At 40.7% G+C, this 27,375-nt stretch overlaps 3 protein-coding genes across 4 annotated transcripts; 1 reads left to right on the plus strand and 2 right to left on the minus strand.

Annotated features, from left to right (window-relative positions):
- Positions 1-2,049: 2,049 nt before the first annotated feature.
- On the minus strand, positions 2,050-3,999 carry churc1 (churchill domain containing 1). Its single transcript, XM_056404630.1, has 4 exons — positions 3,838-3,999; positions 3,166-3,301; positions 2,583-2,653; positions 2,050-2,417 (listed from the first exon to the last, which is right to left on the minus strand). Exons 1-4 carry the CDS (start codon positions 3,874-3,876, stop codon positions 2,325-2,327), a joined length of 339 nt encoding a protein of 112 aa, XP_056260605.1. The 5' UTR covers positions 3,877-3,999; the 3' UTR covers positions 2,050-2,324.
- A 131-nt stretch (positions 4,000-4,130) lies between these two features.
- znf106b (zinc finger protein 106b) lies at positions 4,131-14,156 on the plus strand. The gene is made up of 20 exons (XM_056404622.1): positions 4,131-4,204; positions 4,587-4,720; positions 4,813-4,874; positions 5,393-5,596; positions 5,729-7,361; positions 7,447-7,507; positions 7,816-7,970; positions 8,050-8,110; positions 8,192-8,999; positions 9,124-9,170; positions 9,276-9,409; positions 9,789-9,923; positions 10,381-10,497; positions 10,727-10,918; positions 11,241-11,303; positions 11,783-11,902; positions 12,055-12,126; positions 12,256-12,327; positions 12,432-12,578; positions 12,800-14,156. Exons 2-20 carry the CDS (start codon positions 4,589-4,591, stop codon positions 12,854-12,856), a joined length of 4,272 nt encoding a protein of 1,423 aa, XP_056260597.1. The 5' UTR covers positions 4,131-4,204; positions 4,587-4,588; the 3' UTR covers positions 12,857-14,156.
- On the minus strand, positions 13,811-27,375 carry capn3b (calpain 3b). Of its 2 annotated transcripts, XM_056404628.1 has the most exons (23): positions 26,832-27,375; positions 23,811-23,880; positions 23,044-23,162; positions 22,303-22,436; positions 21,680-21,848; positions 21,229-21,312; positions 21,015-21,106; positions 20,701-20,778; positions 20,332-20,492; positions 20,002-20,171; positions 19,894-19,905; positions 19,140-19,348; positions 18,941-18,986; positions 18,393-18,416; positions 18,064-18,150; positions 16,894-16,971; positions 16,737-16,794; positions 16,585-16,652; positions 15,992-16,060; positions 15,826-15,904; positions 15,418-15,534; positions 15,208-15,266; positions 13,811-14,585 (listed from the first exon to the last, which is right to left on the minus strand). In XM_056404628.1, the coding sequence occupies exons 1-23, from the start codon at positions 27,171-27,173 to the stop codon at positions 14,559-14,561; spliced, it is 2,352 nt and encodes a 783-aa protein (XP_056260603.1). In that variant the 5' UTR covers positions 27,174-27,375; the 3' UTR covers positions 13,811-14,558. The 2 variants fall into 2 exon arrangements, with proteins under 2 accessions (XP_056260603.1, XP_056260604.1); XM_056404629.1 differs by lacking the exon at positions 18,393-18,416.

Here is a 27,375-nt window from a genome sequence, read left to right on the forward strand (position 1 = left end):
TTTCACTCCTCTCTGAACACTCCATATAGGCCTACTAGGAGACCAAAAAGATAATGTTTAATACTTGAGAGATGTAAAATTGATGCTAACTGTAGATATGTACCATTAGGAAAATACACTAATAGAAACCATGTACTGACATTAAGAACACTAGTAGTAAATAACACCACAAGCATTATACCAACATCAGCATTCATGTACAGAACCAGGGCATGCAGTCCCATCTTGACCTCACTCCTGTAAAACTGTGAGATCAGTTATAGTATGTAACAATGACAATGAATTGCTCATTTTGGCATATCACAGTGTAGTAGTGTGCTTTTACTTTGCTAGAAAATATTTGTCATGCAAAAGACATGAGCATATTAGAATGTAAATGTAAGTGCACTCATACTTAAGTATTGTAAAAGTGCATGAGTGTCATCGGAAATGATCTTTTTTTTTTTATTCATTTGTACAATCAGTTCCAACATCTGTATTTTTATTGAACTGCTTCTGATCAAAATACATCACAATATAGACCAGCAACAATGCAGTGTGCATTTTTATTTCTCATGAAAGTGACAAGAAACAAAAGCGGATTGAAGGAAAATAACAAAAAACAAAAACCTTTTCATCATGTCGGATGGTTGTTGCATTTTATTTTATCACAATTTAGAAACATACTAAAATAAATACACTGAATAAACGCCAGATCTCAAAAATACTCCTGCCTGCACATGTACTTTTCATTATGATTAAAGGGTTAGTTTACCTGCATTTCCTGACTTATTTCCTCACTCACCCAGAGCAGTATTAAGCTATGATAGGTCTGGTTTTACTTGCCCAGGTTTTCAGACATTTCTGCTCAACCGAATGGAATTTGGTTTGTGGCAACAACGGAAACTTGACATCTACAAAACACAATAGCAACATCTTTTTCCAGAAGCACTTTCCTAGTTACTCTGGGTAATCCATATACATTATTGTCTTTTCTCTACAACTACTTTCTACAGAAGACATAGTGCCAAGCTAAGCAGCAGCACTGTCAGTGATCAGCTACGACTGACACCTCCCCAGTGAACGGTCGGCTTGTCAAATTCTGTTGAAGCAGCTGTTTTCAGTGACAGACGTCACTGTAAGCACAAGAGAGAGAGAGAGGCACTGCTGATGAGCTGGTGACTGAAGAATCATGGGAGGGGAACAGATGACAACCTCAATGAAATGAAGACTCTTCCATCTGTTGTGGTCACTGAGATTTAAATTGTGAAGGAAGACAATGTCTAACCAGCTGTTTGCCAGAGCAAGTGACAGAAAGTTAAAGAATGTGTGAACATGAGCAAACACGGATGGAATCTAATCAGGATTATCCTCTAAAATCCTTTAAATGAAGGGATGATTAATTATCCTTGGGTTTTCTTGCTACACTGACTTCACTGATAAACCTTTTCTACATTAACCAGGTTTATCAGTGTTTATGAGTATGAGTAACTGGATGTATTAACTATGGCCAGATAACAAGCAGCTTGGCACAAACAGGTAGCCCAGCTGTCAGCCATATCACACAGTCTTCCTCAGTTTGTTGAGTTGATGAGGAAATGCAGTGTAGATTTTAAAATGGCCATTTTTTCAGAGGCTTCTCATTTTGGTTGGCTGAACCTAAATGAGAAGCCTTTAAAGTGTAGAAGTTTATTTTTGACCTTGTGGTGAGATTGTTTTTGTAAACTGCAGTTTCCACAGTCTAGAATGAACTTAGGGCAGTAGCATCTCTGGGCTCACATAGCTGAACATAATCAAAACAAAAACTGTTTAGTGGCTATGAGCCAGACTATTTTGGGACAAGCTATTTGGGAAAATAAATAGCCACTGACCTTATGAGCAGATGAATATACTTTTTTCAACAATTTTGGTTAAACATTTTTAAACAAATTATAGCCATTTGTGAAAAGAAAATGGCTAATTTCTAATTTCTGTAGCTGCATTGTTGGTTCCCTAATTTTATCACTCCAACATTGAAACATCAGCCATTTTGAGTCGAGGAGAAGTGAAATGCAGAGGGTTGTAAAACTCTTAGTGGTGAAAAAAAAGTTTATTTACAGTTCATGGTCAGTTGACATACAGAATGTTTGTATTTGTCATTAAAAAAGTTATATTTCCTGCTCAACTGCTATAAGACTACAGTGGTTCATGAAAAGCCAAAAACATAATGAAGAATAAACATAAAATATTGAATGGACGATAAAAATGGTTGGAACCCTGAGGCGAGGAGCCAGCCGCACGTCTATGGTGGGGTTAGTCGATCTAAAAAGTGAGTCATGACTTGCAGGTTTGGTGTCATTTGAGGTCTAGAAGAGAGGAGCAGACTGTCTGGGGTCGTCTGGTAACACACTGATGGAGTCCTCTGCCTTTCCACACAGCATGCAGAGCATAGTGTACTCCTGGACAACACAAAACAGACTTAATATACATATTAAAAGCTTATACAGTGGCAATACCTAAGCATGAATACTGTTGCAATAGATAGCCGTCTTAATATCTATAAGTATTTTTCTCACATAAGAATCTACTTAGCTATGGTAAACAGGCCACACAACATTACTAACCTGATATTCATCAACAACGGAGAAAGTATATTCATGTCTGGCGATGACATGGTCACAGTTTTTACAAACATCTGGAAGGACAAATGAACATTAGTGAAATATTTTTAAACAGTTACAAACAAATCAAAGTCTAGTCTCATTTTGGAAAGAGATAAAATTCAAAACATTTCCGAAATTATGTGGATGCTTTACACCCATATGTGACTGTTGAACTTCTTCTTGCAAAACTGTTGCCATCAATATGCTGCTGCAACAACATCTCAGCCACAAGGTTTGAACTCAGAAAATTCTTGCTATGAGGCACCAGTGCTAACAGCTGCCATAGCATGTCGTGGGTAGATCTTCAACAATATGTGTGCAAGACAGCCTACAAATATCTCTGAAGCTGTGATATCCACCAAAGGAGGACATAATAGGGCTCAAACCTTTTGCACATGCCACAATTACTGTTTACAGTTTTACGATCATGTCCCTAGAGTGCATTGTCTGGTGGTTCTACTAGAGTGAAAACTGGTCTGTAAAATGTCAGTGCTGTAATCCACTGGTTGTCTTCTCTAGCTGGGGCACCAGAAGAGTGACTAACGGTCATATGTGACGATCTCCTCTCCATCGTCATCCTCCGTGGCTTTATTACTGATCAACACAAAGTCCCTCTGATGGCAGCTGGCACAGCCCAGGTAGTTCATCAGGTATGAGCCATTCTCCAGACAGGTGTTCCCCTGAGCAGGAAGTCAAAGGAAAAACAAAATAATAGAATCACCTGTCAGCATATAATGCAATTCAGTTCAACACGCCACAAACTGTAGCCTCCAAAAACGGCCATAAAGCTGAATCAACACTTCTCTAAAACAGTTTCAACACAAACTGACACCATAACCATCGTGAAGGGGGGGGGGTATTTTGAGGGCCACTTGAAGGAGTGGGCAAGTCATTATAGAAACAGTTACGACTACACTGATAGAAAATCCTGGACACTTGCAGAGCAAAACTCTGAGTGGCATAACCGATATAAGAAATAGAAAAGAAGCGAACGGGAGATGTAAAACAAATTGCACAGCAAGTTACATACATACCAAGATGTAACACATATTTATCTAATTTTCTTTCTCAAAGGCACCCTCAACGTTATGCCATAGCATCACTGTTTGATGAGTCTGGATTAACTATAGCTAACTATAACGTTGGTAGCTACACATTTACTAGTAGCATTTGTACGTCAGAACGAGCAGTAGGTCTCTCAGTGGCCACAACTTACCCGGTCCGGGTATTCTTTTTGTACACAGCCATTGCACATTTTAATTTTATAACTTTTTTCTTAAAGTTAGCAAACGATAACACACTGTAAACAGCGAACAAACAGCTAAGTATTTTTTTTTTTTTCTAGCAACAACCTCCTCTTCCGCACTGAACGGTGGCCGCTGTGGCTCATTAGAGCTGTAAAACATCCTCACTCCCGGAAGTCGCAGTCCAGGCCACTGTCCGCTCCGCTCCCATGTTTTTGTAGATCTACGAAAACCAGCCGCCGTCGAAACGATTGGGCGACGTACACTTGACACAATATACGTAGGCAAACATGGCGGTCTAACAGCAGTGGAGTCCCGTAGCCATGTGAAATTCGTCCGGTAGTTATGATCACTTTACAGTTTAAACCTAATATTGTGCACAAAAGAATCAGTTAAGAATTTATCTAAATGCCGTTAACTTTGCCCAACGGCTTGTGGTAACTAACGCGGGCAACGTTAATCTGCAGCTGTTGGGTCAAGCTCTCAGTGAGCGCTGGCTAGGTCTGACCACGTTGTGCTGCTGTTTTAAGTTTGGACTTGATGTTTGCAGTGTTTTATTGGTTATAACTTCACCACATGTCACCAAAAGTCTACACTCTGTTTGCTACAGTCTTTATTCTGTGACGACATGATGCTGTTGAGACATTGGACTAAAGCTTTGTTTGTTCTGCATTCAATGCTAGTGCACAGCTTTGTTTACATATTTGTTCTTGTTTCAAAGAAATGGCAAAGGTTCAAACCTCACAGGAGATGGTGGATAAACCCCCTGTGAAGAACAAGGGCTGCAAACCACGAGTCCGCAAGAGGAGAAAATCTGTCTACTGTATTTTGTGTCGCCGGAGGTATTTACGCTATGTAAGTAGTTTTACCAATATGTTTACACAAGTAGCAGCACTACAGCCTTTACAAATAATCTATAATCATGACAATATGTCTCTTAATTACAGGAAGCACACGAGCACATGCATAGTATGCTGCATCACCAAGAGCTGGAGACAGTGCTGGGCAAGTGAGTAATATTTGTCGAATACCAAAAAAGTATTATAAAATCTACATAATGCACTTGAGACATAGTATGAGCTGAGAAAAGAAGGACGACACTTCATGCACAACATATGTCAAGAGTTGAATCATCAGTAGTATTCCCTGTGGCTGGATCTCAAATCTCAATACAGTTTTAAAGACTTTTAGTTTTTCAAGTTCTGAAATCTACTGTCAACTACTGATTCTTTAGCCAGTTTTGGATTAAGTTCTTGTACAGTTGCTTGTGTTATAACATGTGAGAGGAGTAACAAAAATGAGTGTGTGGAAAAGCATTTTTATATTCCTAAAGTAAGAAACCAAAAAATATTGTTTATTTTTTAAAATATTGTACTGCATCAAAAAAAAAAAAATTCACAACTGTCATGGGAACAATTTTTTTTTGTTTTGATCTAAAATCAGTTGCTTGAATTCCAAGCAGAGATTCGAATATAAACTTAAATCTGACAAAAATGTCCTCTGTTTTTGTGTCCTTTGAATGAACAGGGATTCATTTCATGAATGTCAGGCGTGTAAGGTATTCTCCATGGGTTTACATGAGTACGCCCAGCACATCTCCACCGCTCAACACAAAGCCAAGTTGAAGAGCTTGATATTTAAACATTCAAAGCCGCTTTCCCTGTTTACAACCCTGAGCAAAGAGACCATCAACCAAATTCAGGAGAGAAACAAGACACTAATGAAGAAGGAGTAAGAATTTCACTAGTTTATTTGTTGATTTAGAAATGATAATATTGAATTTTGCATTTTATTTTCTACAATGTAATATGTTGTTGAATTTGAAACACTGCATTTCAATGACTATGTCCATTTCCATCACAGGAGGAAACTAAAGGGAAAGAAGAAAAAGAAACCGAAGCAGACAGCTGGTCAGAAACGTGAAGAAATGCTCCAGGGAGGCACCCGACAAAACAAAGTGGCATCCAAAGTATTGATGGTGGAAAAAACCAAACAAGTGAACACAAGGATGATGAAACATGTAACCCACCAGACAGGAAGCAACAATGCTGTTGTCCAGAACAAGGAGAACAAAATGTCCAGTCTGCAAAGGCCTCTTCACGAAAGAGAAACAGCTCGGGGGGCTGGTGTGACGGGAGAGCCTCCCGGTAGAACTTTGCATCAGCCTTGTGTTCGAAACCAGTTCACCCAATCAAAACAACAAATGAGGTATGGTGCCAACTTTCCAGTCAACAATCAGTGCAGCGGTGTTAAAGCGGAGCGCTCTCACACAGAGAGACCGGTTACCGGACCACACAACACCCGAGAAGGTGCCACCACTGACATGCCACAGGAGATTACGTGGCCTGCCGTCAACCAGTATACCTATTACCAAAGGCAGTACAATAGTGCAATAGACTTCACCAGTGATCACATCTCTAACAATGGAGCCATCATCTTTGATCATCAGCAGAATGAAAGTAGCGGATCTTCTCAGCCAGGACAAGAAGGTTCACATTGTTCTGCTAATCCCGCTCCAGCAAACGCATCCATCAGTGCATCTCCTATACGGGACTGCCACGTCAGTGCGATGCTGAGGCAAATCAGAAGAGCACTGGGTGTGAGGGAGCCGTGTAGAGCGGACCGTGAAGCCAGGAAGCAGAGCAGTGACGCAGGCACCCAGGTGGCTGATCGTAGCACCACACAGCAGGCTGGGACTGAGAAACAGCAACCGCCAGGTGCTGCGGCTACATCTGTGCAATCTCCTCAGGTCGGCAGCCCCGCGCCTGCAGTCCATTCTGGTGTTTATCCTTCCAATATTACTCCTGCTAAATCAAAACAGACAACCATCAAAATGACACCAGAAACGAATCAGAGGTTAGGTGTTGTGCATAGACTGACAAACAGCAGAGAAAGAGAATCACAGGAGGCCCTTGACATCCCAGCGTCAACTCGCTCGGGCAAGACAACATCCAATGAGCCCAACCTGAACCTCGGCCACAGGATTCGTATCGCCCATGAATCAGGCAAAACTCAGGGGGGGAAGGAGGCCGGACTTAAACCAACCCTGAACAATTTGCTCGCCTTATCAGGAGCCAAGAGAAAGCTGAGCTTGAGGGAGATGTACAATGAGATGCAGAGGAAGAACCGGGACAAGGTCAAAGGCATGCCCAGGTTTGGAATCGCGTTGGCGAACCCTCTGACTGACCAAGGAAGCTCAACACGACCACAGGACAATGACTTGCCTCTGTCTGAGGGCTTCCACTGGGAATCGATTCCAGGCTGTCCTTCAGTGCCAAACTTGACGTTACCCCCTCCTCCCCAGGAGATGACAGATACTGCTGACTCCCACAAGGAGATACAGTCAGGTTCTCAGATGCAGGAGCCTGCTACTCCACAGCAGGGTGGGAGCTATCACCCAGTAACAGCAGAATATGTGAAAACGGAACCAAACCTAGAGGATGAGAATGGAGGTTTGAGAGACAACAGTAGTGCCAACAAAAGGAGACACAACACGGTGAGTGGTGTGTTGTTGATTTCAGCACAAAGCTGGAAACATCCAGTTCCCCATTAAGCTCTTAATTTATCGTGTATTTTTACAGGATGATGGTATTTCTGACAAGGAGTCGAGTGGAAAAAAGAAGAGAACAAAGTCAAACAAGGGTAATTCTGGTATTTTCTGTACTGTATCATTTATAAGACTGCTATTACTATTACTAATGCCAAAATAGAAATAAGTGCACTATAATGTTTAATCATGACCTGTTCAAGGCTGTTGGAAGCAGCCATTACTCTTTTCATTTTGAAATGTATGTCTTAGCTAACTAACAGTGTGTCAGGCAGACATTTTCTTTTCAACATTTTAAGACAGTTAAAGCTGTATTGTCATTTAGAGAACTCAACTTTTCAGTAGTGTTTGTGAATGTCTCCAGATGTGGTCCGATTAATCCCAGCCTATTGTTCACTTGTAGACCAGGATCAGATGGACCAGCTGTTGGCGGTGTCTCTGAGGGAGGACGAGCTGAGCCATTCGCTACAGGATTTGGACAAATCTCTGGTCCAGGCTCGCAACGCCCTGCAAGCCGCCTACACAGAGGTCCAAAGACTCCTGCTACTGAAACAGCAGGTACTGCCACTAATGAAGAAAATATTACTAATGAAGGGAAAGTTAAATTATACATTAAATACTTCTTCTGCTGTTGTAGTTCACTGCTGAGGTCAACAGTCTGAGAGCCAGGCGCATTGAGATCCTGCAGGGGATGCAAGGTACAGATCACACTCGCATGGAAACCTTGTGCTCCGAACGGTTTAGTAGGTGATAAACAGTAGTTTCTTAATCTTTTTCAGAGGGGTACTCGGGATCATCTAATGTAGCAGAGAAAGCCACCCCTTCTTCAGCACGGGTCATTACAGCTGTGCAACCAGGACAACCTCCCCTTCCTTTTTCTTGTGCCTTCACAACGTCCTCCAGCCAGCAAACACCAGCCACAACCTCAGCGTCTTCTGTCAACCAACCTCACCTGACCCCCCTCCCTCCGTCAGTAAAAATCTGTCTTCCGCCCACAGCTGCACAGGCCAGTCAGTTTGTCTCCTCTAACACTGTGGGACCTCACGCAGCCCTGAATCAACCTGTGCCCTTGTTTCCACCTGATCTGCTCTCCCCACTGCTGGTCAGACCACCACACTTAGCTGCTCCCACACCTGCTGCTGCTGCTGCTGCTGCCGCCTCCAAGTCACTTCTTTCTCCTGAATCATCTGCCAGGCGGCAGGAGCAAAAGACAAAGGAAGGGTTAAAGGACTGTGTAAAGACAGTGAGGTTAGCAGAGGAGGAAGCGCAGACAGCTGACAGTGACTCTGAGGAAGAGACGGGAGGAAATCTTCGCAAGGAACAAGGAAGAGAGTCGGCAGCAGAGGAGCGTGTTCAAAATTCATCAGCTGCCGCATCAGCTGCCGACAACGGGAACGAGAGCGATAACTCCGTTGAAATGATAGAGACTTCTAACCTAGTTGTTATTGACATTGACGAATCGGACAATGAGGACTCACCTGAGATCGTCTCCAATACTCCAGTTCACCCCGAGCCTCCTCAGCAGTCTGCCAGCATGGAGTTGACTTCTGCAAGCAAACTGACGTCTCAGCAGAACGACACTGACAGGTGAGATCCACTCTTGGGATCCCGTCAGGGTAGGGAGCCCTTGAATATTACGGGGATGCTTTATCTGCAGATTAAGATAAGTAAATGTGACGTGTGACCAACCTTTTTCTCTTGACCCCCTCAGAAAAGTTCAGCCTCCTTTGCCAGTCGAAAATGCCAACGCTCCCGCAGGTGAGTCACCTCCCTCCTCCTTGAAACAGATGTAGCAAGTGGAGATACAAAGGCAGATAGTTTTTGGAAAAAATGTCAAAATCACCTCAATCACTGTTATTCCAGAGTCTGTTGAGGATGAAGATTCGTCCTTAGGAGCCTTTTCGAATCACGCCGGCCCCGTCCACGGCCTGCAAGTCCACGAGGGCCTGTTGTACACTTGTTCAGGGGACAACACAGCAAGAGCCTACAGTCTGACGGTAAGTTGCTCAGGGTCCAGGACATACACTTCTGTCAGACTCTCACAGCCGCTTTTTGAGTTGAGTCCCAATCCAGTTTAGTCCAGCAGTTTCGTTTTTTTGTTTAAAAAAAAAAAAAAAAAAAAATCCAAAAAGCTCTTGCATACCATGAAGTTTGAGTGACATATGCCTAGTATTGGAAACCAAAGAATCCTGCACAGCATCCATCACTTAAACTCACTTTATTAACACGGTGTTTCGGTCCTCAGACCTTCATCAGGCATCCGTATGAATCTTGCCAGTGTTTGGACTTTGTTTGGGTTTCTTAGGTTTTATGTTTTAAAATAAAAATGGAGAACAATAAAATAACCAGCTATATATTTTGTCTCTGTATATCCAGAACAGGGAGTGCCAAGCCGTGTTTGATGGTCACAGAAACAAAATCAACTGTCTGCTGGTGTCGTCCCTCCCGAACATGCAGGCACGCCTCTACACCGGATCAAGTGACGAGACCATCCGCTGTTACAGCATAAAGGTACAAACCGTTTGAACGTGATATCTCTAGAACACCTTGAGGGAATGTCTTCAAGTTTATTCACTTGGACTCAAAGATGAAATGATGGTGGTCAAAGGTCAAAGGTCACTGTGACTGCACAAAACACATTTTTTGGCCATAACCACAAACATGCATGTAAACTGCAACTGGACTGGTTGGCAGAGGCATACAACCTCAAGGCTGTAATTCTAGTTTTACTTAATACATACTTTCATAATTACTGCTTTACTCCGCTTTTGTTGTTATTATGAATTTGTCACATTGACCGTTGATCAGATCGACTTGCTGAATTACTAATGTAACCATCGTACTTTAAACCATGTCTGTAAGGGTTTTGCTGTCTCCTATTTTGTGAGTTGCACTTGTTTGATGTTGTAATTTATTTTTATTTTGTGATTTATCTCCTCCTCCTCCTCCTCTTCCTCCCTCCTCCTAGTCTAAGAAGTGTCTGGAGCGGATTTCTTTACCAGACAGAGTGTTGTGTTTGCACATAGCCTGGAATATTTTGTACGCTGGGCTCGCCAATGGATCAGTTGCTAGCTATGATTTAAAGGTGAGTGACAATGGGTCATAAATCCAATACCATGAATGGCTGACATTTAATGTACTCACGCATGCCAACCACCTTAACTGTGTTGATTTTGGTCAGATTATGTGTTTTCCTGTGTAGACCTGTGACAGGTCTCCAGATCTGTAAATGTGGCCACTGATTTCTCGACTTGCTCTGCCAGAGTTTTTTCTTCAAATTAAATTTTACACCTCATATGTCTCTCTCTCATTAGACTATGAAGCAGCTGGATGTGTTCGAGTGCCACGGCCCACGAGGGGTGAGCTGTCTGAGCACGGCGCAGGAGGGCGCCCGCCGGGTGCTGCTGGTCGGCTCCTACGACAGCACCATCAGCGTACGAGACGCCAAGAGCGGCCTGCTGCTGCGCTCACTGCAGGGCCACACCAAAACTGTGCTCTGCATGAAGGTGAGGGAATGAAACCAATTCTTCACACTGAAACTGTTGAACTTAAAATGATATTTGTTCAGTTACATGTCTAGCGATGGGATCTTGTACCACGTACCCATGTGACTCGGACCGGAATTGAAAATTATTTGATGCTGATTCTGATGATAAAACTTTCGTCTTCACGTAGGGCTCAAAATTCAGATTTCAGTGTTTGCAGCTGATTCGAGTAAACTGCTGCATTTTGACTCATATTTTAAAAAGTCTGGTTACTGTGTTTCTTGTAGATGGTCATGTGATCAGATGGGAGCAATAATAATAATACTTGCCTTTTTGTATTTAGGTTGTGAACGACCTGGTGTTCAGCGGCTCTAGTGACACAACTGTTCATGCCCACAACATCCATGTAAGTGTATTTTATTTTTATGCCTCCGTGCCGAGCAGAGCCGGACGCATGTTTCTTACGGGTTGTCTGTACGTACGTCCGTTCGTCCCATTCTCGATATTCTCACGATGTCTCAGAAACGCCGCGATGGAACTTGGAAATGGAAATTTGGCAAAAACATTCACTCAGACTCAAGGATGAACTGATTAGATTTCGTGGGTCAAAGGTCACGAGCGTGGTGACCTCACTAAACACTTTTGAGCCATTACTGAAGACTTCACACAGCAATTATGAACAAAAATGCAAATGGAAAATTTCACACAAATGGTTAATATTTTATTTGACTCTTTATACGACACTGCTGGATAAACAGGGATGTAACCTGAAACTAGTCTGAGTGGCGGAGGCATACAACCGCGAGGCGGTAATTCTAGTTCCTCTATGTTATTTTTGCTGTGTATTCTTCGTGCTTGTGCTTTCACCATATTTTTTACTTGTAGACGGGTGAGTTGGTTCGTATCTACAAGGGTCACAGTCACGCCGTCACCTCAATCGTCATCTTGGGGAAAGTGATGGTGACAGCCTGTCTGGATAAGCTGGTCCGAGTTTATGAGCTCCAGGTTTGTTTCTTGAATTCTGTATTTCACTTCTCGTATATTCACTTGCTCTAAAATTTCACTTTTCTGAAACCTGCACATGTTGTAATATTTTGTTTAGATATTCTTCTTTTTAAAAAAAAAAAAAAAAATGTATTTATCATTTTTATTTCTAGTCCCATGACCGCCTGCAGGTGTACGGGGGTCACAGCGATATGGTGATGTGCATGGCTGTCCATAAGAGTGTGGTGAGCAGACTGAAATTGGTTTAACATCATCTTTGTTTGAATCTAAACCTGCATGACAGACGCTGTCGCTGAATGGTTATGTTCATTTTAACCCTGTGGCTTCATTTGCCATTGTTTTGTCCCACACAGATCTACACAGGCTGTTACGACGGCAGCGTTCAAGCAGTGAAGCTCAACTTGATGAAGAACCACCGCTGCTGGGTAAGAACCCAGCTCCGTCATAGAGAGTGAAGTCACTCTAATCCACTTAATAAGTTATAATATTCGTTACTTTTTCTAATTGGCTTGTGTCTGTTGTCGTCCAGTGGCAGAACTGCTCTCTAATATTCGGCATGGCGGAGCATCTTGTGCAGCACCTTGTTGGAGATCACAGCAACCGGAATCTGCAGACGGTCAAATGTCGCTGGAGAGGCTGCGACGCTTTTTTTGCCACGCAACATTTAGTTCGGCAGGTAATGAACTGGTGCTATATTTAAGTCATAATTTCTATTAATTCATTAGCTTACTCAAATGTTCTCATTACTAATTTTATCATCTCACTAATTGCTTTGTTATAAACATGAGGATTCTCACACCAGTTGACAAGTTGTTGAGCAGGTTTGAACACTGAATGATAACTGCCACTTTCTGTGAGAGCAGTTCCTCAGGCTGGTGTTTTTTTTGCTTCCTGCAGAAGCTGCCTGAACACATGCAGAGCCACGTGGAGAATGACAGTAAGATTGAGCCGTGACTGGGATGGAGGTAATGTGACACAACAGATCAGGCTGGAGTTTCATCCATTACAACATAAAAGCTTACTTTTTTATTTCCAAGTTGTTTCAGCGTCGTCTGTTTTGCGGACTCTCAGTTTCTGTTCATTTTTCCCTGTGCGCGTCTGAGTCTCCGATGACGTCTCTTTTGGTCTGGTGCGTACTGTATGACCTCCGCGCTCTCTGAACTGTGACAGTGAGACAAGAGAGGCCGCTTGTTATCGATCCCCTGAAGCTGTTGTTGCCATCTCAGTTTGTTTTGTTTTGTTGTTTTTTTTGCTGGTTATACTTCGTGCTTGTGTTTTTTAAAGGGACTGAAACGTTCTGTGTCAAACCGCAAAAAAAAAAAGACACATTTGTGCTTTTGCTCGACACCATTCTGTGCCTCATTCAGTCTCTAATGAACATACACGATCTTGTCCTGTTTAGAGGATCAGTTTCATTATTTACAGCCATCTGTTTGCTTTCAGTTCAAAGTAATTAGGCTTTACTTGATGGCTAAAATAATTCATTACTACTACTTCTGCTTCTTTGGCAACATTTGATCGACATGTTTTTTTTTTTGTTGTCACTGTGAACACACGACCTGGCAATGTCATACGTAAAGCTAATCATTCAGAGCATTTCTACAACTATGCAGCACTCATAGAAACACCTGAGAGTAGTTTCTGTGAAGCAGCTGATGCTGTAAATTGCCTTTCATATCCATCTTGCTCTTTAGCTGTGTATTGATGAGTGGCTCTAAATTAGAGGTTGCAGGTTGTAGTCTCGTCCGAGTCTTTTTTAGGTAAAAGCAAAAGAAGGAATGCCGCGTCTTTCTCGAGCGACCTTAGAGTGTGCGATACCATGCATCTGCACACTTGAGTCATTGTAAAGGTCTTTTTTTTGGATGACTCTGTTATTCCGGATTATTATCACTTGACCTTTGAAATTGATTCATCAAGACTAATGTTTGTTTATTAAAACACTTTGCATAACGAAATATATAAGTTATCATTATTATTATTATTATTTCATAACATTTACATTTTCACATTTCCGAGAGATTAATTGTAGGAAATGTCATAATTCCCAGACGTCACTTCGGACAACACGTTTTTGAAAACTCTCTGGATAATGGAAAAAAAGCAGTGAAACTGGTCAGACCAAATTGTCCAGAGATGAACTTGTATGATGCTGTATTAAAGTTATCTTTTTCTTTTTGTATGTTATACTGTACAGTAAGTATTTCATTTGTAATTAATCTACTGTATGTGTACAGCAATAAAAAGACAAACGTCATTTTCAGTGTTCACCTCCAACATATTTAAAAAACAATATATATTAAGTATTTCTGTAAAGACGTGTCAAACAAAATGCTCATTCACTGAGTGCTCACATTCAGACATGTCTTTGTTTTAGTGCTGATAGTTGTAGCTTTGCAATGCCAACCGCATATTGTTTACAACATAATAACTAACTCTGGCAACAAAGGCAAACTCTACACTTGGAAGAGTACATGTTCACATCATTGGATTGAATGATGTTGACGTCAAAGACTTTGTTGTAATCACAACCTGTGCAAAAATACATTTTGTTCAGCAATGCTTAAGAAAATTAAGTAACTGTCCAGGAGAGTTAAGGTTGGTGTCATGAACTTGAGCAGCGACTGTCTGCAGCAACATCAGGGGTCACGAAGGCGACCTAAGAGTACATGGTCAGCTGAAGCCACTGTAATGAGAAGAGAAGAAAAATGAAGACGAGAATAAAAGGTTTCTTTTTGAACATTGACTAATAATACGTTATACTCTGAAGGTTGCAATGCTGCCCAAGACAACAGCATTAATTCTGCCTTTCGTAAAACGTGATTGTTTGCATCAGAGTTGCATTCAGTTTTTTGAGACGGTAGATTTGGGAGCTCAAGATTATATTGTCAAATTTCTTGTGTCACCTGACCAACTGTCCAAAAATATTTCATATACAGTGATAAATAGAAAGAGAAGAGCAGCAAATCCTTCATTTGCCTTAATAAATGACTTAAACAATTATTTGTATCTAAATTGTTGACGATTCATTTTCTGTTGATCAACTAATTGATTATAAGTTATAAGTTTTTGACTGAAGTCAAAATGTAACTCTCAAAAAAAAACTGAACATTGGAAGTAAATTAGTTTTATTACAGGGCGACGGATGTTTCTATTTTTCTGCTCCCTCAGGCCATAATCAACAACAGGTCTATATAAGACCTGTTTAAAAGCTTTCATTAACCACACAGCAAATTTAAGTAATGCCACATGCACTGAAGTATGAACGTGGACTAAAACAAAGCAACATATCAAGATGGCTGACTTACCTCCAGCACGTTCAGTTTGATGATCCCATCTCCGTCTTTGTCAAAGGCATTGAAAGCTCCTGCGAGACACACAACAGACTCTTTATGTAAACCTTGAACTCGTGTGATTGGGCCGAGCTGTGTCAGATGTTTTTTTGGTCGACAAAGCTTCCTGGTGACATACAATAGCAGAATATCAAAATTCAAAATGCAAAAGCTCATGGTACTTACTGAACATGCCCTCTAGCCGCACAAAACAGCAGATGTAACTGTCAAAGTCGATGTTGAGGTGTTCGTCGGCGTAGCGCATCGCTAAGATGTCATATAGCTGTTTTCTGAGGTGAAACCCTTCGTGTGGAAAGAATGAAATAGAAAGTCATGATTCATGGCGTTACACATTATTTCATAGTTACAAGAAGCTGGGTAGTAAGGGATGTGAAGTATAATATATCTGCTAATCACTGAATGATACTGCACCTGACTAAGTATTACCAGTGTCATCTGTTTAATACAAATGATACAAATGTTTAATTGATGTTTTTTTTAGCATGGAATCTAAGATGTAAATATACAGTTGTGCACAGAGAAACATCCTCTGAGAGGTTAAATCTTACTTATTTCTGTCATGCAGCAGCTCACCTGCATCATTAACAGCGTTCCTCATCTCAAAACTACTGATGGAGGAGGATTTGTCTTTATCATAACGCTTGAAGATCAGCTGCAAACACAAACACAATCAGATCAGATGAAAACTTTGGTTTTGTAAAAATTAAATGTGAGCAGAAGGTGGCTAAAACCGCACAACCTGCCACTCCTTGATCTTTTTCCACAGGTGCTTGAACTCCTGCAGGTTCAGCTTTCCTGTCCCATCAGTCTGAGAAAAGTTCAGTTATAGAAAGGCCAACATACAGCACTGCGTGTTAAGCCATTTTGGATTGGATTTTTTCCCCCCAATACTTTTTCTCTTAAAGGAAAATTGGTGATCTAACCTCTGAGGTTTTTTCTACCATCTGATAAAAATGAGGCTTCGCTAAACAAGGAAGAAATAGATCCGAGACGGAAGCTGCCCAGAGCAGGTTCAGCTCTAGATCATTGTTTTGTTGTTGTTGTTGTTGTTGTTTTATAGCCACTATGTGTTTTTCATATTTTGTTGCTATCCAGTGCTAGTGGAGTTAAGAACGACAATTTGGCTTCCATAAAATTGGACTTATTGATTCAAACTAATTGCATTTATCATTGAGGAAGAATAGTTTGCCTGTTCCACCACTGGGGAGCTCCACTGAGCAACTGGAGAGCACTAGAGGGATTCAAACCAGCACCCTCCTGATGCAATATGAAGCTTCCCTGTTGTTCCCCATATACATACACTTCTCTAGTTTAAACCAACTGATAGGATACATCCATCAAGGCGATCATACTCCGACACGTCTCAAGGCTGAACCCTTCTGTGGTCTTTATTTCACTATCTGTGGAAAAGGAGAAGTCGGTGTGAGTGATCACCACATGACACATGACTGCAGTGATGATCCCGGCCTTTTCAGCGCACTCACGTTTGGCGAGCACGTTCTTCATGACCGTCTTGAGTTCGTTGGCACAGATCTGCATATCCTGGAGACAGGAAGAACAAGGAACATGTTTCATATCAGCTTAAAATAAAAAAACACACCATGCTCACCCTGTGTTGTCCTCGATGTCGCTGGTACTCACCTCACCAGCGATCTGTTCATAAATGGCCCTGAACTGTTTTTCCTCCTCAGTCTCTTCTTCAGGTTGGAGCGGTTTTTGCTGAAGGACAGACAAAAAAAGATTATAAAATTATTTTGAAGAGTTTGTGAAATTAGTTAGTATTTTTAAAATATAAAGAAGTTTGAAGTCTGAGGCCTTCTTGGCTAAAGTGCGTCACAGCTGCATACATTTTTAAACTGTACAGCATCATAACAGCATCATTAGTTTAGCAGGATTAGCAGGACTAGTTCATCTGGTGCTTCTTATTTTCTCCATTATCATTACATTTAGCCAATGCCATATTTCTGTGATGAAACTAAACAAACTATGAAGATGTTTGGGCATCAAAACACATTTTTTAATTACATGAAACAGCTTTTAAAAAGCTGGTCAATTAGCTTCAGCTAAGACTAGCTGTGACCGACTCCAGCTCTAGCCTTAACTGCAGTTTAGTTTTTAACCCTGTTTCATAGTTCTCCAAATTTCAAGTGTTGCTGGTTTATTGTTGTTTTGTTGTCAAAATATATTTTTTTAATAGAGAAACAGATGTCAAAAAGCCAGTAATTTGTATGCAGATGCAGCAAATTTGACTTTTTTCTGATTTTGAAAGCAAAAGAGTAGAGTGATTATTTTAACAGTTTAACTGTTAATAAAATAATATTGCCCAAATTATATATATATATATTTTTTAATTGTTATACATTGAATCTCAGCGCTGTCATTTATTTCAACAATTCTTCATTTGGTAAGAGACGTGATCTCAAGACAATTTCATTTAAAATGTTAGCTGGGTTATTTCATTGTCTCATTTAGTTTAGTTTGTTGTGTTATTACCAGAGGACGCATTTCCTCACAGAACCAAAGGAGAGCAGCACACGAGAAGCAGACCATATGATCAAATAAGCCTGTGAGGCCTTACAGGAAAACAGGTGCAGCTGAGCCACTTGAGATCATTTTTGGCTCAAACTCAATCATTTCATTCCCAGTGATGTTATTTGACCTGGTCAAGATTACATTACAGAGCCGTCAGTCACCAGAAATTACGACGGGGCAAAGGTCACGTTGAGCAATTGGTTGCGTGGCTGCAGTGTTGATGTTTTGGCTCAAAAGTTACAATCCATCTGTACGCAGTCTGATCCAGCAGGAGATTACCTTGGGTTTCTTCTTCTTTTCCCCCAGAATGCCGTCATGCTCGATTTCCTTGTTGGCACGCGCTCTGTCTGACACAAATACAATAGGCTGGCATGTGGGTAATGGCAGTGGTTGGTAAGAGGAGAGGGGGGGTTATAAAAGACAAACAGAACAAAAAAGAGAGAGTTAATTTATAGTTATTCCACTGCTTATAATCTGTATATTCAATGATGGCTCAAGCTTGAACTGCCAATATTGCTAAAAGCTGACATATAATGGAGAGAAGCCGGGAGGGAAAGCAAGAGTTTAAAAGCAAATCTACTGATGCTACTGCCAGATGCATGCATTACCTTTCCTTTCTTTATCTTGTCTTGCTGATAAAGGGCCAATAAGACAAGGAAGGACAGAAGGATGAAATGAGATTTAACATAGGAAAAGACGTGGATATTCAAGTCTGTTAGTAACTCTTGTGTGGGAAAGAATGAGTGAACATACAGTCTGCATCAGGACAATACAGAGAGAGTGCAAGAACAAAGTTGATGGAATATGTGCAGTACGTATGAAGTCTGTTTGATCCTGAGGAAGACCAGTGAGTTCATATACTGTACGTCGGTTTAGTTTTTGTTATGTAGCCTTTTAACTTGTGTACCTTCACAAAGCAGTGTGCTATGACTTTATATGGGAATTAATTCTTCTTTTTTGTGGACACATGCAGATTGCCTACTCGTCCATCAGGAGCACCAAGACACGCTTAATCATTTGTTTTTTTTTCACATGCTAAACAGAATTTTGTAGACACGAGAAGTGAGCTTACTCGTCTGTTTTGAGTCATTTAACCACTGGTCACAATTATTAAAGTATATTTTGATCCCAAGACTTCGTCATTCATGCTGCAAACCTGCATTTGGCCAGAGCCGATGTTGTTCCCGCTTCCCTCCGCTTCCCTGTGAGGAAAAACACATTGGGATTCCTGCTATGCACTGATAATGGCCTTCATTTAAAGGCTTTGCTATATCTTAGCAATTTTGCTGTCAACAATGCCCAAAAATAACATCAGCGGCGCCACCAAATATGGCCCCACCCTCGGTGATCCTTACTCAGACGTGCTCTGCTTCTCAGAGAAGACCCTGAGGATAAACTCTCCATCTTGATGGGGTTGGAAGGTCGTGGGGATGATGACGTACTCTCCCGGGGGCAGACGGAAACGCGCCGTTACCTCTCGCAGATTAATGTAGGTCTTGCATTTAGCTTTGGAGGCCGTGTACAGGAAGAAGTCCTTCTGCAGGTGCTGATTCTGTCCACGCATCTACGGGTGGAAAAATAAATAAACAATAAAAGTGTGGAAATAGTGAGATAAGGATGGTGAGATGGGAAGGGGAAATTTATTGGAGTTAAACATGTTACTGATACTGTATTTTCCCAAACGTTCATCAGGTCTCTATTAGAGCTAAACGAGCAATTAGCTGATAGACCAAAAATCAAGGACAATTTTGAAAATGTAGGTGAAGCAGAAGTAATGGGTGTCATGGATGATACAGGGATGCTGGTTATCTGGTCATATTTACTTTAACACAGCTGAAGTATTTATGTAAACAGTCCAAACTTAGTAGGGTTTTTTTTTTTTCAAATTCAAAGACGTCCTATTGTGGTCTTGGAAGTAGTGATCAGCACTGATCAGCCTATTTTCTGAAAGTTTGTAGACTAAATTAATAGAGGTTTCACAAAAGCTTGAACAACTATATTACTACATGACCTGCTAAAGTCAACACACACAACTCTGTGGAGATACAGGTCAATACAGGCAAAGCGCTGACTTCATCAAAATAACGTCCTTCTCCAAGACGGGCATACCTCCTTTGGAACCTAGAGAGACACAGAAGAAGTTCAGCTCCAGTGAACGCACATCAGCTTATTCGTAGCAGAGGAGAGCTCAGGGCTTTAGGGTCGTGTGATCACTACCTCGTAGATGGAAAACCCGATGGTGAGGAACCTGGCCCCTTGATAGCGTTGCATCCTTCGACCTTTCTGCATCAGAGCCACGACAACGGTGCAGGCCACCTGTTCGTCCTCTGGGTCATCATCCTCCTCATACAGCTGCATTCGATACTGAGGGTTCGTCCAAAATGTGTCTGTAAAACACAGAAAAGTAAATCTGCATATTGGCGTCATATGATAGTAGCCTAAATAAAGAAACATGAGCCATATGAGACTTAGTAAAAAAGGGTTTGATACTGGCTTTTAAAAGGCATAAAAGCACAAACAAAAGCCAATACAAAAAGATAGGCCTACCTGGGAAGTTCCTGCAGCCGCCAGCAGAGCTGCCTCTCACCCAGCGACCCTGATTAACCGACACCGTCCAGCTTTGTCTTTCATCACCCTGGAGTGTGTCAGGGGTCAGATTACACATCTCCAGCTTAGTGTAGTTCCTCTTGAATTCATCAAAACACATCCTGGAGGGGGATATGAAAGGGGAAGCTTGAGAACTTGTGTGAAATTCTGTTCTTCCTGAGGATTTTGGTTTTAGGTTAATCCCAATTAATTATGTTGAAAAACTGGAAACTTGTTGTTGATGGTTAAATGAATTTCATGGTTCAGTATTGGACCGAAGACAAAAACTGTGTGATGAAATACACTAAATGTTGCAGAGGTTTCACTCACCAGAACTCGCTCGCCTCCACGGTCTGTTTCATCAGGTTCTCCTTGTCTCCTTTGGAAATAGTCGACCATTCCTTAGATCTGTGGAAAGATAAAACCAATTTATTAAAACCGTATTAATATTCTGTATGTTCACCACTGCATGAAGAACTCATTAAGTTGTGCAGCATTTGATCTGGCCTAGCAGTATATAAGGTGTTTTTAGCCAGACCTTGGTGATTCAGGGAAGTGTTTGCAAATATTCTCATTTTTGTTTGACTATATCAGAATTATATGCAAATATTATAATACTTGGTCTGTTCCAGGTCGAATCTTACTTTGCACACCACGGTCCCTTCCACAGCACCAAACCCCAGGGATTGCGCAAACGAATCAGACGAATTCTGGTGTCCTTTGCAACCTCATCAACCTGGAGACAACATATCATTTGCATTATTGTTAAACACCTTCTCTTTCAAAAAAAAAAAAAAAAAAAAAAAAAAATCTAAAACTAAAAATCTGCATTTACACAAAGTGGATATTAATCTGTACCTCATCCAGGCCTGTGATGGAGTAAGCATGACCTTTGACCAGCCCCTGATCAGTCCGGGTCTCCATTTCACTGGCTGAAACAACCTGAAAGATACAACATATGTCAGAGCGAAACACAGACTGGATTATTCGAGGGAATACATCTCGCCAAAACATCATTTGAATGCAGTAATCTATTCTGGATTTGTGGGCTAAAACCATGTTTTCTTAAAATCAAGTTAAAAAGAAAAAAAATTGTCCAGCTTTTATTCATGGATTCCCTTATTTTTAATTTAAACTTATTGTCCCTGACGTCCACCTCTTCCTCAGAGCAGAAGTGGAAATTGATCTCATACAATAAAACAATTTTTTTGTGCAGGTACATGCGCAGTAAGTGACTGGGATGTGTTCATTTGTACTGCATACAGTTTTTTATTTTTTATTTTATTTGACCATTTTCTCCAGCACTCACATCTATGGAGCAGCCCATCAGCGAGCCTCTCTCCAGCGCCTTCCTCATGATCTTGTAGAGCTCTTTTGGCGCCTCGGACAACTCGAAGAACTCCGTAACTCCGCCTGTGAAATCCTCCATGGCTTCCAATGTGTTCCCCCCTTTCAGTGCCTCGTAAGACCCGTGCAGCCTATGGGAGGATGGTGGAAATGTGTACTTATTAGTGATCGTATAAACTGCGGTTCCGTATTAGGTCTTAAAACTTGTTTAAGTTCTAGAAATGAAATGCCAGGGAGGTGAGAGGTCGGTGGTCTCACGTGTGAATCATCTTTGTTTGACGTTATTTTAAATCAATAGGCATGAAGAGTGAGTAATATGCCCCATTTTTCAATACTGTCACTGATAAAGAATAAAAAAAAACATTTGTTCATGTTCCCAGACTTTAACTTTTTGTTTGTTTGTTTTTTTTAGCACAAAAGCATGAGCTGACGGCTCAGGCCCAGGCTCGCGCGCAAACTTTTTTGCATTGGATGGGGACAAATCTGAACCAGACGCAATGAATTAGCAGCATCACACGGGAGGCGAGGATAGTGGCGAGCTGCCACGCCTCCACTAAACAGCGGACAATAATAGGCTCTGCTTACTTTGCATACGCTTTTTCCAGAAGAGCGCTCCAGAACTCGTTCTGTCTGAAAGATTTGGTGAACACCAGCTGGTTTTTGCAGGTGGGGATGCGGTCGTCCACAACCACATCGACCCATTCGCCATAACGCCAGAACTGAACATAGGAAAAAAGAACATGGAGAATCAGTAATGAGACATGTTTTGAGGCCATTTCCATTGATTTTGATCTTTGATTTTGATCAACAATATATGGATAGAAATCCCACTGTATATACACTTAAATAAATATTTCTGGAAAGGATCTCTTAAACTCTGATATTAAACAATAAAGATTATATGTAGGAAACATGACATTTACAGCTGAAAAATAAGTAAGATAAGTAACATAAGTGATCTCGGTGTAATGGAGACACTGTTCTTAAACTACATTACATTTTTTTTTCTTCTGTACTGTAATATTGTCTTACTTAACATAGCCAACATAGCATAACACCAATATACCAATTACATGTGTTAATCATGTGATTTTTAGACATTTCACATTTGGTAAGACATCACAAGTGAAAACAATGTCACATGTGAAACAAATTTCACCTGTGATACATTAACATATAGGCATATGGGAAATTTCACTTTTTGTATTCTGAAATCAAATGTGTTGGGTATTCAAGAGTCACTTCATCAAAAGAGCAATATGATTCTGACGTGCGTGACAGTTCAGTTGCTTATTGCACAATACGTCAGCAGTTAATTTCAAAAACCTGGAAATGGAAGATGCCGGCGTAGTTCTCAGTGAAGCTCTGATCCTGGGGAATCACTCTGTAAAGCAACTTCTCATTCAGCGTCAGACAGGCGATGGCAGCCAGCAGCCAGCAGTCACCTGTCAGGAGCAGATTCATGAGCTATGAAAGCACTTGATCCAAGTATATACCGCTTCATGAAGTAACACAGTTGTCGCACATTAAAGCCACATTACTGCAGGTGTCAGTAAGGTGACCAGAGGCTCATGCTTGTGGTCATTCCAGCTGTTAAGTGTATTCTGGAGTTGACACCATGCCTTTCTTTCAGCCTGTGTTCTGGTTTATGTTTTCTTCTTTTACATTTCTCCTCATCAAGGCTGTTTCTACTTGTAAAAAATAATCTTTGGTGGAAGCACATCAGATTTCATTCCACAACTGAGAACTTTATCTGGACAACTTTTTATTATAACATCAATAAGACTTCAGGAGCCCTTCAATTTGCTGTTTCCTCCGAGAACCCTCCTTTTTATTCTATTATGATCTACTTATTTTCTCCTCTAGTATTCTGAACATGCAGACTTAGGTAACAAAAACAAGGTAATACTACTGTATATTCACACAATACGGGAAATTCTGGGACTGTAGAGTGGGAAAGAAAGTTATTCTGCATATCAAACCCAAAATATCACATCTTCTTAGCCACTTTTAGTCTGTTTCATATTCCCTGGCTGCATGGTGTGTTTGAATGCTTTTAAACCCCTTATTAGTAGAAACGGTTTAAATATTACCCAATTCTCCTTGACAGATGTCTGTCCTGTTGGCTCCGTCTATGATGAACTCTGGGTTTTCACAAATTTCCTGTTATAAAAAAAAAAGCATGTTAGTAGGTATTTTTGAGCATGTTGCAAAATATACTATATGTGCCAGAGTTCAAATCTTTTTTCTCATCATGGAAAACTATGCAAGATGAAATGATAACTGTATTAGCTAAGTTTTGATTTTAAACATTTTTGATCCAGTGTCTATAACAAGAAAAAAATACCCTGCTTTAACAATATGTTTAGACCCCGTGAGGATGTCCTGCGAGACGGCATGTACTGTTCTTTAGTGCACTACTAATGGGTCAAAAGGCTGATCAGGTTCATGCTTGACAACATCTGTATGAAACACTGTTTAATTAATTGCCCTTCTCCATTCAGTGGATTATAATAATAATAATTACTATTAGACTGATTAATAATGAATTCACTAGGACTGGGTATCAAACCTCATTAGGTGGATTCTTACATTTTAGTTTTATTTAGGCAAAGTTCTTGTAGATCTGTTTGTGTTTAGATAACATTTGAAAACATAAGGCATCACAAACAGTAGTGTTCGAACTTTAAAATCTGTGTACACAAATATACACTTGACATGATTGACAATATGAGGACTTAACCTTGAAACTGAAAGCAAGTTGGAGAATTTTCCCAGGCCGGGGATGAACCTGCAACCCCTCTGCATTCGCTGCATATTTAAGAGGAGGCAGCTGTTAGAGGCCGGCTGGTCACGACCCTTTAGTCCTCTGGACAGGTGATAATGCTGTGCTGAACGAGGAGAAGCCCTCACCTCATAACTACGTATCTCTGTCATGGCAACATGACCGACAGCTTCTGTGATCCTAAAGGAACCTGGAACTTACCGACGTATTATCCAGCGGTCTGTCATCGTGGATAAGTTTATGCTCATGTGGTGGAACATTGTTTTGGAGCACATATTGCTTGTTGTCATGAAAAGGATTTCATGCTGAAGGATTACATGGACTCCTGTAGCAGTGGTTCCCAACTTGGCTTTTTTTTTTGTTGTAAAATATTGGATACTTAAAGCCTTTAAAAATCCTTCAAAACACAATCAGAGAAGAAGAAAACACTCAGGCCAAAAGTCAAATGTTTTTTAAAATCTCTTGAATCCCATTTTGACAAACATATATCAAGGGAAAATCAAAACAACATTTTCTAACTCCTGAAATGTTGCAAGAAAATCCTTAATAATCCAAATCTACAGTTTTCAGGGGTTAGAAAACAGGATAGAATAATGATATCAGAAACCAGGTCTCAGTTTATTTAGGGGATTCACAGCAGTGACACAAATCCTGTCATCATACGACTAACCATAAGCTGTAAAACTGCAGCCTCATGTTCCAAATTTAGAGCGGGCACCACTGCTGACACCTCGATGGGATTCATGTATCACTAATCTCTGCTGAGTGTCTAAAGCTGCACTTATCATCTGACATTGTGTAGAAATCACGCCTCAGTTTTGCAACAGAAAACCAAACTTAAAATAATTTCTTTGCCATTTGTGTTTAATAGTATGCAATCAAATTCATTTATAACAAAAAAAATTTAATGAATAATTTGGACCTAATTTATGTGAATGTAAGTGTAGGAAATGTATCAATTAATGTTGTGGGAATTAATAGTCATTTTATAATAAAGAACTATTACTTATATGAAAATGAATATACTCTACAATAATCAAATTAAACTGAGGGTGATTAATTGTTATACTTATGCTCTTCATGTCAGTAAAGGCGGTGTGTGAAGGTACATTCACTCAGATACTGCACCTATAAGTACAATTTTCAGGCGCTCTTACTTTACTTGAGTATTTCCATCTAATGGCACTTTGACATTTTGGGAAATACGCTTATTCGCCTTCTTGCTGAGAATCAAATGTGAAGATTGATGCAATTCTCATGTTTGTTACATGAAATGTCAAGCTACAGCCAGGAGACAGTTAGCTTAGCTTAGCATAAAGACTGGAAACAGGGGGAATGAGCTAGCCTAGCTCTGTCCTAACAGCGAACTAATTAACAGGTTAAATTGTTTGTTTAATCTGTAGGTGAGCTGTTTCCTCATGCTAACCATTTGCTAGCATGAGTTTATATTTATAAGACAGATGTGACAGTCCTTTCATCAAACTCTCAGAAAGAAAGCGTTTACTATGCTATCCTCCACTACAGTTAACTGACATCTGCATACTTGTTACATTGCAGATTCAAATTTTACTAAAATATGTGCAAAATATTTTTGAAAATATGATGATTTATTACAACTTAAACCACCAACTAGTATATAAAGTAATTAAATAGCTCTTCCTTAACTAAAACATTAGTGAAAACAGTAATGCATCAATAATATTAATCCAAACATACACATAATATAGCATAATATATGACATTGTGAAAGGGGTTATTATGCATTATGATTACTATTACTTTTGATACTTTAAATGCATTCACTGTTGAGATTATGAATGCAGAGGTTTTAACTGTAAAAGAGTATTTTTACTTTGTGGCATTACTACATATGTGTGTTTGCATTTCTGTCTATTAGTGTGTGCATTTATATAAGTGTGTTGGCAGGTAAGACAGGGGCTTACGACTCTTTATGACAAACGAATGTGTTGTTTGTTGCCAAATGTCCTGCTATCAGAACCATTTGCTGTCAAGGGTGGAGCGTTGGCAGACAACCAAACTCTGCTGCACGTCATAAAAAAAACACGAAACCCTGAAGCCAACACTGAGTTGCCACTTTGCTTCCCAGCAGTGGCAGAGAGCGTCCTCCTGAGTGAGAGTCAGCTGTCTGTGACTGTAGAAGGTGATAACCCAGAGCTATGCAATTCAGCCATATCAACCCGACACCCCACACATGTGCTGCGGAGGAAGTGATGAGATACACAGAGATTTTGCAGAAGAGCTTCTCAGAACCACTTTCGCATTAAGTGCAACTTGGGCATAGAGGATATGACAAAAGACGGGCACTCACAGAGGGACGTTTCCACTCAAACTTCATTGAAGGTCTGTGGCTGTAGAAGAGTGAGGAGTCATCTGCCGGAAACAGAGGGTCCTCAAACAAAATATTCTTCTTTACGTATTTGTCTCGTAGCTCCAAAAAAGTCTTAAGACGCTTGGCATCTTTGACAGCCTCATTTCTGCTCAGAATAGCAGAGTAGATTGAGTTTGTCCCAGCAGGAGCGTAATCAGCTTTGTCATCAGGCCCAAGTGATGCTTCAGTTTCACAAAGCACTGCCACCTTTATCTCCTCCACAACGGGCACTTTCCCTTTATTGTCCCCCATCTTATCAGTGTCAACCGTAGCCTTTGACATTCCTGTTTCAGCTGGCAGCTTATAAGGTGGAGTCCTTCCTTTTTTGCAGAAACAGAGGGTGAACTTGCAAAACAGCCCAAAGAAACTTCCTGTGTCCTCCCTGACTGTGGTGATCACTTTTAGTTCCTTTTAAAATATCGTCACTGCTTTATGGACTGTCCCCAACCAACAGCCTCTCACACCAGCGCTCACACAGTCACTG

Source organism: Seriola aureovittata, chromosome 19 (assembly GCF_021018895.1).
Source record: "Seriola aureovittata isolate HTS-2021-v1 ecotype China chromosome 19, ASM2101889v1, whole genome shotgun sequence".
Lineage (NCBI taxonomy): Eukaryota > Metazoa > Chordata > Actinopteri > Carangiformes > Carangidae > Seriola > Seriola aureovittata.